This window comes from Plectropomus leopardus, chromosome 10 (genome assembly GCF_026936395.1).
Source record: "Plectropomus leopardus strain MGB_pleo_1.0 chromosome 10, ASM2693639v1, whole genome shotgun sequence".
NCBI classification, from domain to species: domain Eukaryota; kingdom Metazoa; phylum Chordata; class Actinopteri; order Perciformes; family Serranidae; genus Plectropomus; species Plectropomus leopardus.
The window spans coordinates 11,814,278-11,831,341 of NC_142185.1; the positions used below are offsets into that span (position 1 = coordinate 11,814,278).

The window sequence follows — 17,064 nt, forward strand, 5'->3', positions numbered from 1 at the left end:
TCACTTCCAACTTCTCAAATACCAGCATTTGGTCAGTGGCCCTGAGTGTCAGATACTGTCGCACTGAGACACCCTTTAGCAACCATGTCAGACATAGTGGGCATTGGCTTTTTGGGGGGGCTATAAGCAACTGCTGCAGTATAAAGGGCAAGAAATCTGCACAGGGCAGGTAGGAGTGGCAGAGGATGTGTCAAACAAACTCTAGACTTTCAGCCAGGAGACAGCTGTATGTAACCTGTGTAAAACCAAAGGTTAAGTTAATCAACTTATTTTATTAATTATGTAGATTGCTAGTATTTGTAGCATACTATGCTATTGACATTAGCAACAACCTTTCAAACTCATTTTAAGCCAAACTATGATGTTCTTTTTTCCCTTAACCTAACTACATGTATTTGTTGCCTAAAATGAAGGATTTGTTTTGTTACCTACATAAAAAGTTTCGTTTGAACAGAGACTTTTAACAAGGGGAAACTGAACATTTCTTGTGAAAACTGATCTTTATTTGAAAAGTCATAATGCATGTAACAAACAGAAAATGACACGCCATTCCTGAACATTCAAAACTGATGCTGTAGGAGTACCTAGAGTGTCAGTGTTTTTTGTGTAGGGGCAGTGACTAAGTGTCTGTATTTGGGAGTGAGATTGTTTTTGAGTTTGTCATTTCATTTTCAAAGAGTCAGTCAGTCATTTTGCAAAACAGCTTGGTCATGTAGCTTTAGTCAACAGGAAGTGCATTTGTTGGGGACTATTTTTAGCTATAAGTGCTAGAGAGTCCTTATCGCAGCAGGACAGTGTATGTGAGAGAGAGACTAAATGAAACCTGCCACACAGTGCAAAGGCGTATGCATTAATGTGTTTAATTGATGGTACACAGACAACACTTGAGACTACAATCAATACATTGTTGGTTTTGGTCTTTTCATGCTCTTTTTTTTCATGATCTTTTCTTTCCTGTCTTTGTCCAGGTAAGCCCACTTGTCGCTGTCCTGTTGGTTTCTCAGGGCCTTTCTGTGAGAGGAGGATTTGTGACAACTACTGTTTAAATGGGGGAACATGTGACGTCACTCAGGGGAACCAGCCAGTGTGCCGTTGTATGGCAGAATATACCGGGGACCGTTGTCTTTACCGTGAGTCCTGCACACATTACTCGGTGGCAGCAAACACAACAAGCGATTATCGCCATGCACTCGCCCTCCATATGATTGACATTAGCCTTTCAAGTCTAGCCGCGAGAACAGTCACAACAAAGCATTGATCTGAATTCAGTTGTGCTGCACAAAATCTAAAGAACCGAGCATTTCAAAGTTCACACACCGAGAGTGTGGAACAAAAAACAACCCCCTAAAGTATTTTCCTTCCACAAACACCACATTTGCCTCTATTTGCAGATAATCAGAATCAAAATACTCCCATCAAACAACCTTTGGGTGTTTCTGCATGGAAGTGATAATTTATTTTCTTTTGCATTGCTTTGTCATAACGGGTTGTGGGAAAACAATCTCAACTGCACATCATTAGTATTTTCCTACCATTGCATGCCCAAGGGGCGATGTGTTTTCATCTGTGGCTAAGATGTCATTTGATGTGGATAATTAAGTCCCATTAAAGCCCTGTACAATTCCAATCAAACCAGCTTAAACTATGTTCCCAGTTGCTCATTACACACTACCCCCTCTCTGTTTATCTCTCTGTGACTGTGGAACAGACATCTGTCATCACTACTGTGTGAACTCCAAGGCCTGCACGCTATCCAGTAGCGGCTATGTGGAGTGTGTGTGCCCTGCCAGGTTTGAGGGGAACAAGTGCGAGGTGGACAAGTGTCTTCGGTGCCACGGCGCTCCTTGCCTCATTAACGAGGAGACAGGAGATGTGGTTTGCAAGTGAGTGCTTGGTATCTGCCTGCTTTTCTTGTCCCTCATGCCTTTTGCTGTAACGCCAAGGCTTTATATAGTCTTCTGCATTTATGGAGAAGCATTAGTTCTACAGTGTTTCCTGAGGTCTCAGTTGGTGTATCCGCAGGCTCCAGGCTGAATGAATTGATTTGATTAAATCTGAAAAATTTATTGGGCCACGTGCCCTACAGCAATCAAGGTTCTGGTAATGTCAGTGAATTAGAAGCCAGGTGAACTCTCCCGCTTTATATGAATTATGCATGTGTTTGACAAATCCACCACGGTCTCGTTTTTGCTTCTTGTGTAGTTTTCTGCTTGTCGCTAGCATCCATTATTTCTTCACCCTCCAGTTGCACAAATGGCAGAATAGCACCGAGCTGTCAGCTGTGTGACGGATATTGCTACAATGGAGGCACCTGTCACCTGGACCCCGACACCAACCTGCCTTTCTGTCAGTAAGTCACTGCTTAATGGGTGAAGGAAAGTGGGAAGTTTTTCTTTTTTAAATGTTCTCCACTATTATTCACACTCACTGTTTCCATTCAAATACTGGCTCTGTGCCCCAGAAAGCCCGGCCTTCGACGCAACACTGATATTCACCAAGGGGTACCATCTCCCTGCTTGGAGAACAAGATAGATGTCTTCCTCTGGAAAAGAAATCCTTAAGTTGAGGGAAGGTTTGATGTCACTATGTGGAGGCCATAGCACAGCAGGGGGCTGAGTGCCAGTACACCATCTTATGCTGTGTGACACCTCACTGTGGCTTAAGGTTTTTAGGCAGATAAAAAATGGTTTCAAAGCCCCTTCAAAGCTTGCCATACTGAACATATCATACTGTTCCTCCTTGCAGTTAAGAGCTGATGTCAGGCCTCTCTGACTCTCTTCAGTAGTAGGTTTTAGAAGTTCTAAAAAAAGAAGCTGAGGTATGTGTCAGTGGCAGAACACGCAATAAAATCCAACGACATAAACTTGTAGCAGACAAAAGCTTGACTGGCAGACACGAGGGACTTATTGTGAGAGACTACTCAAAGCGCTGCCCATAGATTAATACCACCTCAACTGTAATCACATGCAGTGCTATTTTAAAAATCTCTCCAAGGAGGAAATTGGAAATCCATTTCAAAAGCCAAACTCGGTTTTTTTAACTGCCCATTGTCCACACTAGTTAAATTGAAATTCGCGGTCATCACTCAGAAATTCCAGGGGATAGAATCAATTTCTATGCAAATGATCCCATCTTATTCGATGAGGTTAACAGATCTTGATAATGCGGTTTATTATTTGCTGCAAAGAACAGAGATTATGTGAGATGATGGATATGTCTGTGTCAAGAAATCATAATGTTTGCCCTTAATACTCTGAGTAAATGCATATTTCATCAGGCCTTCCCGAAGCAAAAACCTTGCAGGGCAGAACTTCTTCAATTGCAAAGATAATTCTTGCATTAAATACTAAGAAAAAGGTTAAAGAGATTTTCAAAATGCATGAGTCAAGATATCTATGGTAAACATCCAAGCCCTTGACGTTATTCACTGAGAAATATTTAAATATTCTTCTTGAAAGGCATTTCAACTATGCAATAGCTCCTTTTTCCTACAATGCAGAAAATCTCACTTACTTCAGCAACTGTGTCGCCCCATTGGATCAATAAACTTGCATCAGTCAGTAGTAAAAACCACAACGGTAGTTTCATCTGAGGTATAACTTATCTCTGATGCTGGATTTGGACTGTGTGTTGACTTGGCATACTGTTTATGTGTCACTTTTCTCTCTCACTCTATTCCTAAATAATATTCTTTCCAGACCAACTATGACTGCTTTTTAAGGATGGCTTTTCAGGCTGGCCAAACAGTATCCAATACACCTCACTTTATAGGTCCCATATTCTTCTCAAATTAAAATATAGAATATGGTTTCATTGTTACTGTTGGGTAAGGTGCATAGGAATTTGCTCTCTCTCTCTGTATGGATTATTATTTTCATATTCAAGTCCTCATTGAGTAGTAACTTTAAAGACCTAAAATTTCTGTTGCTTTTTGATTTTTCTTTTTAACATTTCTCCACTTTGAAATACCACAAACTCTTTCTTCATTGATACATTTCAACAAGTTGCAACATTTTCTATATTATTTGTCAAACTGCAAAGAAATTATAGAGAGCTGAGGTAATGACACGTAACTTCCGAGTAAGTCTCCCCGCCTGCACAAGTTTTAGTTATTAGGTGCAATTTTGCATTCAACATTTCTATTATCGTTCTGTCTATAAATATTTTTATAATGAAGCATATTTCTGGGGATAACTTTCTTTATTCCAAGACATAAAGAAAAACTGAATTAATACACAGTTATTTTCAAAAAGCTACAGTCGTTATTTAAACATAAAAGGCTCTGTTTCCAAGAATGGATTTTATGTTATTAGTATTGGTACCTATGTCAAGGGGGATTTTGAATGAGCTTTTCTTTTCCCTGGAACATAACTTGGAAGTTCTGGTTTCATTTTTGGCTCTCTATATAAACACATATTTTGTTCCTTCCAAAGGCTTGTGATTGTGTTTAAGTACAAGGTAGTTAAAAGACCGTTGACTGATTGTCAACATTACTGTATGATTATGTTTGTGTTTTCTGTGTTTGTGGTAGGATGTAATACTCAAAATACAGCATCTTCTATACAGCATGTATGATTGTATTTTTAAATCTTAAACAGTTGGAATTATGTGAAAGTTTTATTTTTGTGTTCTTTTCTTTTTTTTCTCTTTTGTAATCAACTGACCACAAATCTTTTTTTTATTTGTCTTCTTATTGCAATTTCTCCAAAATACACACCTCAGAGGTGTTACCACTGTAACAGACTCTTCTCTTGCAGATGCCTCTCTCACTTGGTGAGCAGTGAAATTGATTTGTGTTCATATTATTTATTTTGCTAATTTGCTTGATGCAGACACAACATTGACTTACCTCATTTTATGACTTAAGCTGCTGAAAGGGATTAGATTGTCAGTCTCCATTCATCAAGCAGCAAACAGTTCAACAATATACATTCTCTGGGCCCTTTTATCACTCCCAACACAATGTTTTGCAGCTGCACGTCAGGGTTCAAGAACCAACGTTGTGATGAGCTGGCCAACCCCTGCGATTACTTCTGTCAGAATGAGGGGATGTGCACATTAACAGCTCTTAACAAACCACGCTGCAAGTAGGTCCTTCTCACCTCTCCAGCTGTATTCAGAGCCCACTCACCCCCTTTTGTCCACACCCCACCCCGACTCCATCTGGCTCCATTTCAGCCTCAGTCCAGTACATGGGTTCTTTGTCACAATGACGCCTTGTAGCAACTTATCATGTAATAAGTGTGATGAAGTAATGACTTGTCAAAAAGTAATTTAAAATAGGTTAAAAATAAAGTAGTGAACTGAAAGACATAATGATGGCATTATTATTTCACTAGATTATCATCACATTTCATTCTTTCTGGACAGCTCTGCGTCTTTATTTAAATTATTTCCAGTCATTTGAATGTGACCGGAGTGTGTCCTTAGTAAATTATTACTATCTGTCTTACGATTTTGATTGAAATGTGTTTAGTCACACTGAGCTGGCCCCAAGGACAACAGGACAGCAAACTACAATAATTAGCAAGCTTGTAAAGTTGTTGTCAAACACTTTCTTGTCCTTTGAGTTTTTGTTCTCTTTTTTACCAGTAATGCTCACAGCTTTGTATTTTACCAGGGGAGAAATGTGTTCCCACTCCTTTATTTTATCTGTTGCAATAATATTCAGTTCAAGTAAAATGATAGTACTTACTAACTTAAATTGACTTTGTTATTTAAATTTTTAGAAGCCATGCTATTACATCACATTTGTGTTATAAGTTTTTAGGTAATCCTTATTTAGGCAGGAAATCTCTAACCCCTTTTACACATAGATTATGCTATAAGGCCTCTACAAAATCCCTTCTTTATACCACCTTTGGATTTTTACACAGAACTAAATTTCAACGCCATTATGCCTCTTCAGTGTGTGATTTTAGACAGCATGCCGGCATCACGGAAACAAAAAACTACTGTGACATGGTAACGTGTCAGACAGTACTTTCTAAATTATAACAATGACATAATGTGGCAATAATAATCATTTACCTTCCCTGTTATATGGCAGCTGATCTCGTCTTCTCGCGCAGGGTAACCAGCTCCCAAATGTCATTGTTTTTTTCTTTTTCGTTCGTTTCATTTCCGACTGCTGTTCTTCCTCTTTAAGTTAGCCACTAACTGGTGGTAGCTGCTTTTTAAATCTTCAGTGGTGGGTGGCATGCAGAACACGGCCCTGCCCATGGTCCTACCTGCTGCCTGTCCTTTTTACACAGACGTCAGTGCAGTGCTATTACTGCCTCCGTTGCCAGCATCTAGGTACAGCAACTCTGTCGCTCCATTCTTTGATTGTACCTTTTATACAGAATGGTGAGGTAGCATGATGGCGTGATATTCCTGCCGTAAACAGGTGAAATAAAGGGGGATTCAGAGATATGTTAGTGAGCTTTAGTAGTGATGGTTGGTAGATTTTGTTACCTTGGACAGAGCCATGCTAGCTGTTTCCCCCTTTGTCCAGTCTTTGTGCTAAGCTCAGATAACCAGCTGCTGACTGCAGCTTTATATTTACTGCACAGACATGAAAATGATATTGATCCTCTTATCCAACTGCTGGCAAGAAAGCCTACCCTACAAAATGGAAAACTATTCCTTTTAAATCTATATAATTATTATTACTGGAGGTAGTAGCAGCAGTTAGGCAAAGTAGATAAACATATTTCCATTTTTTTTATTTATATTAAACTAACGTACTTAATTTTGACATTGTTTAGGACATTATGAGCAGGTTTTAGCTGATGTGGCAGTTATTACATTATCAGTTGCTGCACGACTTTGTACCTTTGCTGCCCCTCACTGCCACCCATTCACTCATCTCATGCAGTCGTCACCCAGCACACAGAGATCGAGTGGGGGACTAAAACGTGACACTGTCTGTGTGATGTGGTACTCAGTCTGTGCATTTGCAACCTTTGCATGATGGCAAGTTGAATATGTTCGTTACTGACCAGGCATCACATATGCGTATAACTTCCTAGGCTGAACATCTCATCAGTAATCAGTGTTTATCTTTAGTGCCTTCAACACAGGTTAAGAGAGTGTCATCATTTCTTAAAGAATTAGTCTTTTCATGGTTTACGCCTCCCAAAGGAGATCAAACTCCCCGTTGCTCCCAATTCTCCATTAAAATTCATGCTGCTGTGACATTTCGTTCAACGAGGGCGTGATTCATTTCCCTGTGTATGGGGCTGCATTCTTATTTTTGATAGCCTGATGTTCTGATTCTTAGAGTGCATGTAATTTAGAGTAATTTCATTCTGTCATCATCCAGTCGCACCCACCAGATCACTCATGCTTTACAGACCCATCTGCGTCAGTCGTGTGAAATTAGATATCACCTCCTCTAACAAGGGTCATACATCACACCCATCGGATCCCATTGGAACACAAATGAGATGACGACTTGTTGTCCCGCTGTCATCCTTTTGATAATTTTCTACACTGAATATTCAACATGTTAATTCACACTGTTTATGGACACAACATGTATATACATAGTGCTCTCTCTCCAGGTGGTGTTTTGTTTGTGTTGGATCAAAGCACTCCATAGCAAGACTGAATCATAATGTGTTGTTTATGTAAGCCACGGTCACATCATAATGTAGTTCATTGTAAAGGTGTTTTCTCAGCAGTTTTTCTGCTGGAAAACGTATTCTAATGACAGTTTATTTTCACTCTCTTTTGACCTCATCAGATGTTCAGCCAATTGGGCAGGAACACAGTGTGAGAGACCCGCCCCTAAAAGCAGCAGATCAGACAACACCAGCGGAGGTGAGTTCTGGGAATTTCGAGTCTTATTACAAAACCTTAAGATATCCTGTGTGAACTCTCAACACATTCTCACTCCCAACTTTTAAATATGGCAGGTTGATCAGTGGTCTATCCCCAGCTCACAGTTGTTCAATGTTGATATTTGGTTGAATTTAGGTTGTGATGCCGGGTGACCAAAATTCTATGTCAGGACAACATCTAAATACCATCATCAGTTTGACGTAGAATACTGACAACAGATGACATTGATATTTTAAGGTTAATCAGTAACCAGCATCAGATATCTTCTGAATGTCTCATACCAACATCCTCTTGAGGCAGAATAATGACCTTTAGTCATGAGGTATGGTGACCAAAACCTAGTGTTTGCAAAACATTATGATGTTAACATCAAATTTTGTTAACTTGATTGTCATTCCAAACAACATTTACCATCTGTCCAGCGTAAAAGTCCAACATCTTTGTGACATCATATTGTCGCCCAGTGACAGCTGGGTACATTTTAAGTATCCTACTCTAGCGTTAGTTTTAGATGGTCAGGGGCGGTGTGTCAACTTCAGCTCATAACATGCAGTGTCTTTTCAAAGTAAACTTCCAAGTTCACAGGAAAAGTAGGTATCTTGACCTACTTTATGTTCAAATTACAATCTATACTCTCTCTACTTGGTAACATTTAGAAAGACAATCATAGTTTTGGTTAAAATATGTATGTTGTGGAACTCAAGTAAGTTAAAGAGTATATCAGAGAGACGTGATTTTTGTTTTGTGACATGTATGTCGTGACTTTTTTGTTTTTGTAAATCAATATTTCACATGTAACAGGAACAGCGGTCTCCTGGGTGGAAGTCCTGTGTTTGTTTGACCCATCCGCCACCTCTCTCAGCCCACGCACACTCTTGCTTTTTTGTACTACATCATTGCCATGAATGGTTTTACATTGGAGTTAATTGAAAGCCCCATAAATGTCATACAGACACTACAGGGAGCCTTGTGTGCTGGAATCAAACATGATGGCCACTGACCAAGCTGCCATATTTGATGCCCTGGGAATGGGAATTGGCTGGGAAAGCATAAAATTTCTACTGTTTCCCCATTCCATTTTAGTCAAATTTATCAGAATGATCACATTTTTAAAACATCCACACATTCTTGCAGGCAGGTTTATAGTTAATCCAACTCGTGCCGCACAATTGGACATGATGCTGATTGGCACCGTAACTAAAGAATTCCTGTACTCCATCCAACCTAGCCAGTTTGCTGTGTTTGAACAGAAAAAGCCTTCAATCAGTAGGTTTACCTCCTTTGAATAAGAGGAGCTGCTGCTGCCAGCCCAGTAATACATTGAAATCTCTTAAGTAAAGTAAAAAGATAATAATTATGATTGTGAGCGTTATTACCCTTGGGACTTCTTCTATTCTCCATTTTCTAACTAAGATCTTTGCAATTGTTAAAAAAAAATGCACATCTTTATAGAATGCATGGGTTTGTTCAAATATTACTTATAGCCCAAATGTAATGGACAGTTGTTCTGAAAATAGAGTTAACTTTGCAGTCAAACAACCCCAAGGGGAAAAGACAAGGCCTTTTTTGAGGTGACAGTCAAGGATGGTTCCATACAATATGTCACTATCTGAGCCCATCTCAGTGCTTTTCAATCGTTACTCATCTCTCCACACCATCTCTCCCCTGTCTGTCTCTCAGGGAGCATAGCTATCATTGTGCCTCTGGTCCTGCTGGTTATCTTGATAGTGATGGTGGTAGCAGGTGTTTACATCTGCAGACGGAGGCAAAGGTAAGTAAATAAATAAAAAAATTACAAATAAGAAAGAGGCTTCTAACTGGCAACAGATGATGAGAGATCCAACACTACACAGCTCTGAAGATGAATAAACATCTTTGCTTTATAAATAAAAAAGTTTGTTTGTTCCAGCATGTTCAGCAGGACACACAACCTCTGCACTGAGCCTCTGATTATAATTCAGCTTTTAGCTCTGCCCAGCAAAGCTATATACTCCAAGTGTGCCAAGTAGTTTGATATGATTTGTTTTGTGGAGCCGTGCAAAGCTGTACAGCATGTTGACCTGCATGTTGTGTATCATGTTAATGACTCCTGGCTCCGCATCACCTCAGGGGAAAACGTGTTCAGAGGCAGCCCATGACAAACGGAGGGATAAACGTGGAGATTGGGAACCCGTCATACAACATGTATGAAGTGGACCATGACAACCATGCTGATGCAGGAAGCCTGCTGAGACCCAACTTCACGCTGGACCCTCACAAGGTTGGCTTTATAAACTCAAAATTAAATTAAGCTCAGTGCCAACAGAAAACTAAAGCTTTACATCTGCCTCAGAACAAATTTAATTTTCATTTTTCTTAGCTCTTTGGGTGTTTTATGCAGTGCAAGAAACGGCTGCTGCCACAATGACAAAAAATACACGCTCATTTTTAGATTTTTACTTGAAGAGTTTATTGTTTAAAAAAGATTCTTCTCATTAAAAACAGGATATTATTTATGTTGTTTGTTAATATTACTCTGACAAATGAATCAGTTTTTACAAAAAACTTCATTGTTCAGTCTTTTACACCAAACTCACACACTATAATTACATATATATGAATAAAACACTTATAGTGTAGTAATAATGGACAAACTACCATTACATCACCCACTGGTTTGTGGACTGCCCTTTTGAAGCCTCAAGTTTGGCAATTCAGTCATTGCCATATTGGTTTTTGGTCCCAGAAGTAACCATATTTGGATGAGAGGTTGGCAATGACACAGACTGTAGCGACTTCTCATAGACAGCCTGTTACTCAATAGACTCCACCCTTTATTATGCCTAACTTTGAAAAAAATAAATAAATCAGGTGGCAGCAATACACTGCCATACAACCTACTCAATATACAAGAGATACCTGGAGAAAATATTGCAGTTAGTTGAGTTGAATGTTAAAAGTTCAAACCTTTTTGAGTCAAATGGAATAAAAACAAAGCATCAATTGTATGTATGTGAAGCTAGTTTGTGAAAGTATAATCACTTCTTAACACATCCTTGAAAAATAATGCCGTGCTTGAGAAGGAAAGAAGCGTGGCTGATGTGACTGGCCTTGATTGATGCCAATCCTTATCACACTTGCTAATTATTTAACTTGTTGCACAAGTGTCACTGCTGCACCAGCATTTCTAGTCGAGAAAATAGCGACGCCCCAGCTGAACCTGCATAATTATCTGTGCTTTAACTCATTACATCTGCATCTAAGAATCAAGTATGAGACGATATACAATAAACTTTTGGTAACCTGAAAAAAAAACACAGTCTAACTCTGTGTTGGATTGCAGCAAGGAGAAAGGACACCAACCAATTACTTTACAACATTATAATAATGATTCTGTGTTGTGTTCTTTGGCACAATAACTGTGATAATGTTATGTCTAGTTTTGGTATAAATCAAATGAAATTACATCAGGTTTTGGTTTAGAGATTTAGTAACAGCTGTCTACAGAAGTGTGCAGGAATGTACCAGTGCTATGAACCGGTGGGGCTTCCATCCAGCCGCTGATTTATTCTGTTCATGGCCCTCAACCCTACACTAACACTCGGCATATCAAATGAATCATAACACTTCCACTGATGTTGTTATCTAACTTACCTGCTAGAGTTTCGAGCCTAATGCTATTGCTTCTTGCCCTGCCAACTTTGACATCTGCTATTGTCAGTCCAATCTGGCTGTATTTTCCAAAGAGGCACGCCGGCTTGAATCTCAACCAGCTTCTGTATTCAGCTACACTCTCTTGGTCCCCTACAATTCCCTACTTCTTTAATTCAGTGCTTTTCATTTTGAGTCATGCAAAATTTGAACAACTGAAATGGTTATAAAATGTGTAAATAGATTTAAGAAGTAGATGGCCGTGCAGCATATGCATCAAACTGTTTGCTGTGTTAGTATACTTAACGTTACAGTGTAAACAGAGGTGGTGCTTGTTGTGTTACAGGGCTGGTGTGTAAAATCCAGTGACCCTCACACCTTGGGCATGAATAATGTGCCCAAGGAGGTAATCCCTGGACAGGTGAATTTTCTAAATTTCACTTTGTGTTTGCCCTCCAGAAAATAAATTCACTTGTGTAGGCAAACAGTGTGCACTGTGCAGTTACCTGGCAGACATTTTAAACAAGTTGATATGATTACTTGAACCAAATGTGAATCAGGACAGAGTGAGTCAAGGTAACATCCACAGTCATCTAGGGCTGTTTTCTACTGCACTTAAATTAATTTATACTGTTTGTTTGTTTGTTTGTTTGTTTGTTTGTTTGTTTGTTTTAAAGCTACTACTGTGCTATTTAGACAGTGGGCTTGCATGGCTTTATATCTCCTGGTTGTGCTGTATGTTACTGTTAGGGCTGTCACGATTTTTCATATCCATGATTCCATTAGTATTTAGTTTTTAAGGTCATGATTTGATTCAATTTTGATTTTAACTGTTTTTTCAGCGCCAAAGGTTATGCCATCATTAGAAAAATCATGTATTGATTCGTGAAGGTCAAGATCTTTGGTTTAACGCTGTGACAATTGTCATTTACATTTTCAAATTCATTTAAAAAGATATATAACTACCACAAATTTTATGGAATTTACCACACTAAGGCCATATGATCAGATCCATTAGGTTATTTAAAATGTAATAAATAGCAATAACTTATTTCATCAGTTAATTGAACAAACTTAAAACACTTAAAATGCACATGATGGTAGAATGGTTCTTTAGAGAAACAGCATGAGTTCCCTCACTTGTTAAAAACCAATTTCACTTCGCTGGCACAGCCTTTAAACTGTAAGTTTTCTGTCAAAGTCGGCTATACAGAATACTGAGAAATTTGCCAATCCTGCTTTGATTACAATGATCAGAATCCAAAGCTCATTTAGATCAACCAGTACTCAAAATCCTGACAGCCCTATTTTGTGTACTGTTGCTTGCTGAATAACAATCCACTAATACAGTATGCATGAGTCCGACGTGCTTTTCTTTGTACTGTTTCAGATAGTTATACTCAGATGTTTAGCCCACTTTTTTAAATCTTGATAATCACAGTGGACTTTCCTTAAAGCTGCGCTAATCAGCATTTTTCTGATATTAACACTGGCTTGAATGGCCCTGGGTAATTTTAACAAGAGGTTCCCTGTAGTGATGAACCCACAGAGAATTATCCTCCAACTCTGCAGTCCCCTTCAGCTATAAAGATATTGAGTCTGTTTTAGCTCATTACTTTTTCTCTCTTTTTTTGCAAACTGGACAGCAAATTCTGTTCTTAGCAACCTTGTCTTCAGACACAGCAGCTGGTAAACTGACTGGATGCTATCCGCCCAGCACTAAACAGCAAAGAAGCAAAGTCAGTGACAGTTATAAATGTATATAGAGCAGCTAAAGAGCCAGATGTTTGTCTGACGTGATGGTGGAGACCAAAAACAAGCCTAAAGAGTGAATATTACAATTCATCAGGTGAACAGAACACAACTCCAGATAAATGATATTGCTGTTCAGTATCTGCTGGCTTTTTAGAAGTATTTTGTAATTTTTGCTATAGCAACACTGTAGGATGATCTGTCTGTTCTCAGCCAGGCGGTCTCACACCCAACTCGTCAAATATTGCTGCTTTGTCTGTGATCTCGGTGTGAGATACCAACGCGAGAGGCACCTTCTGTGGTGGTATGATACACACCGAACAGCAGCAGTTGTTGACGCAGTGGGCAACAACCCAGTTTACTGGCACTTTGTCAATGGATGTCACAGCAAGACACTGACACACAGGGGCACCCTTCACTGCTGTATGAAAAAACAGTCAGCAGCATTTCGTATTGCAGCCTGCAGCTACTGCAATATGAATGGGGAGAAAGATAGAGAGGTGAGGTGGATGGGTCAATCAAACTTTAGGCTTAAACCCTCAAGACCACTGTTTTCCTCCCATGGGAAACAAAAAAAAATGAATAGAATGATTTTAATAATAATGTATGGTGGGTAGCATTTTATGAAGTATGTTACTTGACATTACATAACATTGCTTACGGCCATATTTATTTTAAGGTAAGCCAAGGGTTTAATTCATCCTAAACATAACCAATAAGACATTTCTTGCCTAAACTTTAAGAAATTAACCCAAGAAAAAGTGTTTTATGTACATTGTAGGTTTATTTTGAAAGAGACTGTATGCATATAACAAGCAGAAACTGCAAATTTCCTGTAAAAAGGAAGTTTGTCTTGATAAAAGGACACCATGGCCATGTCGTAAATTGTCACACTGTGCCTGGAGTTTCAAAACTGATGCAGAAGGTTACCTAGTGTGTAATACTTTGACATGTAAGTCGACTGACAAAGTGGCAGTATGTGATGAGTTGGGATGAGAGTCCGTCTCAGCTTGTTCCAAAACAACAAAAATCTTTTAATGCAGCTTTAAGACTCCCACTGTTCTAAAGTCATTTGTGTCAACAAATATTAATGTTTCTCCATCATCTTTCCTTCCTGTACAGCCCATGAACTACTCTAACCCAGTGTATGCAAAGATCTATATCGACGGGCAAAACTGCCGGAAGCCAGTCATCAGTATTGACGAGAGGAGAGAGCTACTCCCAAAGAAACTAGAGGGGACAATTCATGAAACCGCCGCATAGCCTAACTTTACACTTTGTACTTCTTTTTTTACCACAGTGTACAATGTATAATATGAAGGAGGAAAGAAGAAGTTTTCTATTTCCTATGAGGCTCTTAGGTTTTACCGGTTTAGCATCAGCATAATGTCCTTGTTGGTGTGCTGAAGAGATTTATTTTCCATTTACTGTTTGCTTTCTAATGTTTGTCAAACATAAGTTATACAGCACTACACTGTATACTTTGTGACACTAAAGTAAAGCTGCTGATTTGCAAAAACTTTATTAACACCATAAGCCACACTTGTGCACAGTTTAAACCTTAAAATGCAGTGCTAAAATTTGTACCCATACCTGTTTCTAGTTCAAGTGGAATACGGACAGCGTGTCGTTTTGTGAAGGTTAAGAAAGCAGGTTGGCTCAATTTTTCTGAACAAATGTAAGTATAGTAAAGAAGAGTTGGGTTGTTTCTAAGGCTTTTTTCTCTCCTTTTTCTTTTTCATATGTCATATGACATACCAACCACAAAGCTTCACAGCTTAGCAATGACGCCTGATATTTTTGAGGTTTTGTCTTTTTTTTGTCCTCGCTACCCAACAGATCTATTGACTGGATTTCCAGTGAAGGTCATACTATCAACATTATCTTTTCTCACACAATATGTAATTCCATAGGTCTTGTGTCTTTTTCCATTTCCGTGGATTCCAGCTCCATCCGCTCTGTTTTCTACAGTAATAAACCACAGGAACTTATCTTTTGGTGAAAGAGATTGAAGCCCACCTTGAATGTTCTGCGATCAGATTTCCAGATCCTGTACTGTACACTGAAAAGACAGATAGTGAATACCATATTTTTCTAGGTCTCATATATCAACAGATGGATTAAAGATGTAGACACGAAAGAGATTTACCACAGCTACAAAAAGGTTATTGAGAGTTATAAACACATCTGTTACTTCAGAAAAGGAAGATGATAAATATAAGAAATTTTATAATTTTGTATTTGATTTGTATGTTGTTTGGCTGCTTGTATTTTGAAGAAATGTATTAAATGTAAGTAATTTTTATATAAAATGTAAATCGATATTGAATAAAGGGGGCTTATTTCCACTTTGTATCTCTTTCTAAGGCTACGGCAGATGACAACATAGCATATTCAACCCCACAATCAAACTGGCAGAGTTGTTATATTTCCGCGGTTCACATGCCACTGACCTGACAAGTCAATCAACAGTGTGAGGTCTTTTACTTGCTGCGCACAGGAAGGTGGCTGATGGGAGATTATTGCCCTCCCTGTGTGTGCAGGAAGGCCAACACCATTCATTACCTGGTGGTGGTGACACAGCGGCTGTGCCACCTACTGAATGATAATTCAGTCTCCTTTTACTTTACTTACAATGGCTGTCTCTCTACACACTTCACCTCCTCCCTCACCATGGCAACCAGAGGAGGCAGCAGCACTCCTGCCCTTTCTCCATCTGTCTGTGCTATCGGCTGGATCTGCCAGCACACCCAGCCCACCACATTTTGATGATGGTACAAATAGATGCCACAGTTTCCAGCTTCCTTAATTGTCCTCCACAGTAAACTCAGTGAAATGTGCTGTGATGACACAGGATGTTTACAAAATGTTAAATGTCCACATTATTATTAAAGGTTATGTGGTAATTGGACATGTGTCTCTCAGATAAAGACAAGCCAATTTGATAAAAGAAAGAGGAATGGCTAGACAAATGTGGATGGCTCTGCTGAAACTGCAGCTAAGAAATTAAGTGCTAATCAAATATTCAATATGCCTGCGCTGGGTGAGATTTATTGTGTTTCAACATGTGAGCATCTTGTTTCAAAGTTCATCTCAGTCTCTTTTATAGGAATAGTTTGGGAGGCAGTAGTTTGTCACTAGGTGAAGGCTGGTTTCAAGGCCTGGATGGACATGAAACTCTCATGGTTAAATTTCCAGTACAAAAGAGGAATTAAGGCATTGGAAAATATCTGGTTCTTCTTTAAAAAAAAAAAGTCAGAAGTACAAGCCTGTCTTCATAAAAACATAAGGAGAAAAGTCAGCTACAACACCCCAGGAGCATTGTGAGAGAAACATCCGTTCACAGAGCTTCAAATTCTGATTCTCTGTTCTGCAACAACAGGGCTGATGGTCCTCATAGTATTCAGAGCCATCTGCCATACCAAACTGATGAAAAGACCCATGCAACAAAAGTTGAAAGAATTATAAAGGATTACTATGACATAAACTTTAAGTTTATTTAAACTATCCAGGAGACTTCTGTTTTGCTCTTTGTAGGATTAACATTCAGGATATCAGTAAAAGAAACATCTATAATGGTAATTTAGTGGTATGGTATGGTAAACTAAACAAAAAGTTAAATGCAACACTTGCTTTTCCTACTATCTTTCACAAGTTTAAGTTAAAGACCTTGGACATTTTATAGATAGAGATATGATATTTTTTGTAGATATAGATATAATAGATATTCCTCTCTAGGAGCTTGTCTCCTTTTCCAAGATAATCCATTTACTTGACAGGTTTGGTATATCTTGATGCTAATTAAACAGCACCATTACTACACAGGTGTGCCTTGGCATGGCCATAGTAAAAGAT

General features: G+C 38.9%; 1 protein-coding gene across 3 annotated transcripts in view; it reads left to right on the forward strand.

The window, feature by feature from the left end:
* The window catches only part of LOC121949095 (low-density lipoprotein receptor-related protein 1B), a 312,361-nt gene extending 296,722 nt beyond the window's left edge, over positions 1-15,639 (forward strand). For 2 of the 3 annotated variants that reach the window (XM_088083040.1, XM_088083041.1), the window contains exons 83-91: positions 969-1,130; positions 1,709-1,883; positions 2,246-2,350; positions 4,974-5,087; positions 7,730-7,806; positions 9,508-9,598; positions 9,937-10,087; positions 11,804-11,878; positions 14,332-15,638. In XM_088083040.1, the coding sequence (XP_087939166.1) occupies positions 969-1,130; positions 1,709-1,883; positions 2,246-2,350; positions 4,974-5,087; positions 7,730-7,806; positions 9,508-9,598; positions 9,937-10,087; positions 11,804-11,878; positions 14,332-14,472 (1,091 nt within the window). In that variant the 3' untranslated portion in view covers positions 14,473-15,638. Of the gene's footprint in view, positions 1-968; positions 1,131-1,708; positions 1,884-2,245; positions 2,351-4,973; positions 5,088-7,729; positions 7,807-9,507; positions 9,599-9,936; positions 10,088-11,803; positions 11,879-14,331 lie in introns of all 3 variants that reach the window. The other variant, XM_088083039.1, reaches the window with a different exon arrangement.
* Positions 15,640-17,064: the final 1,425 nt, after the last annotated feature.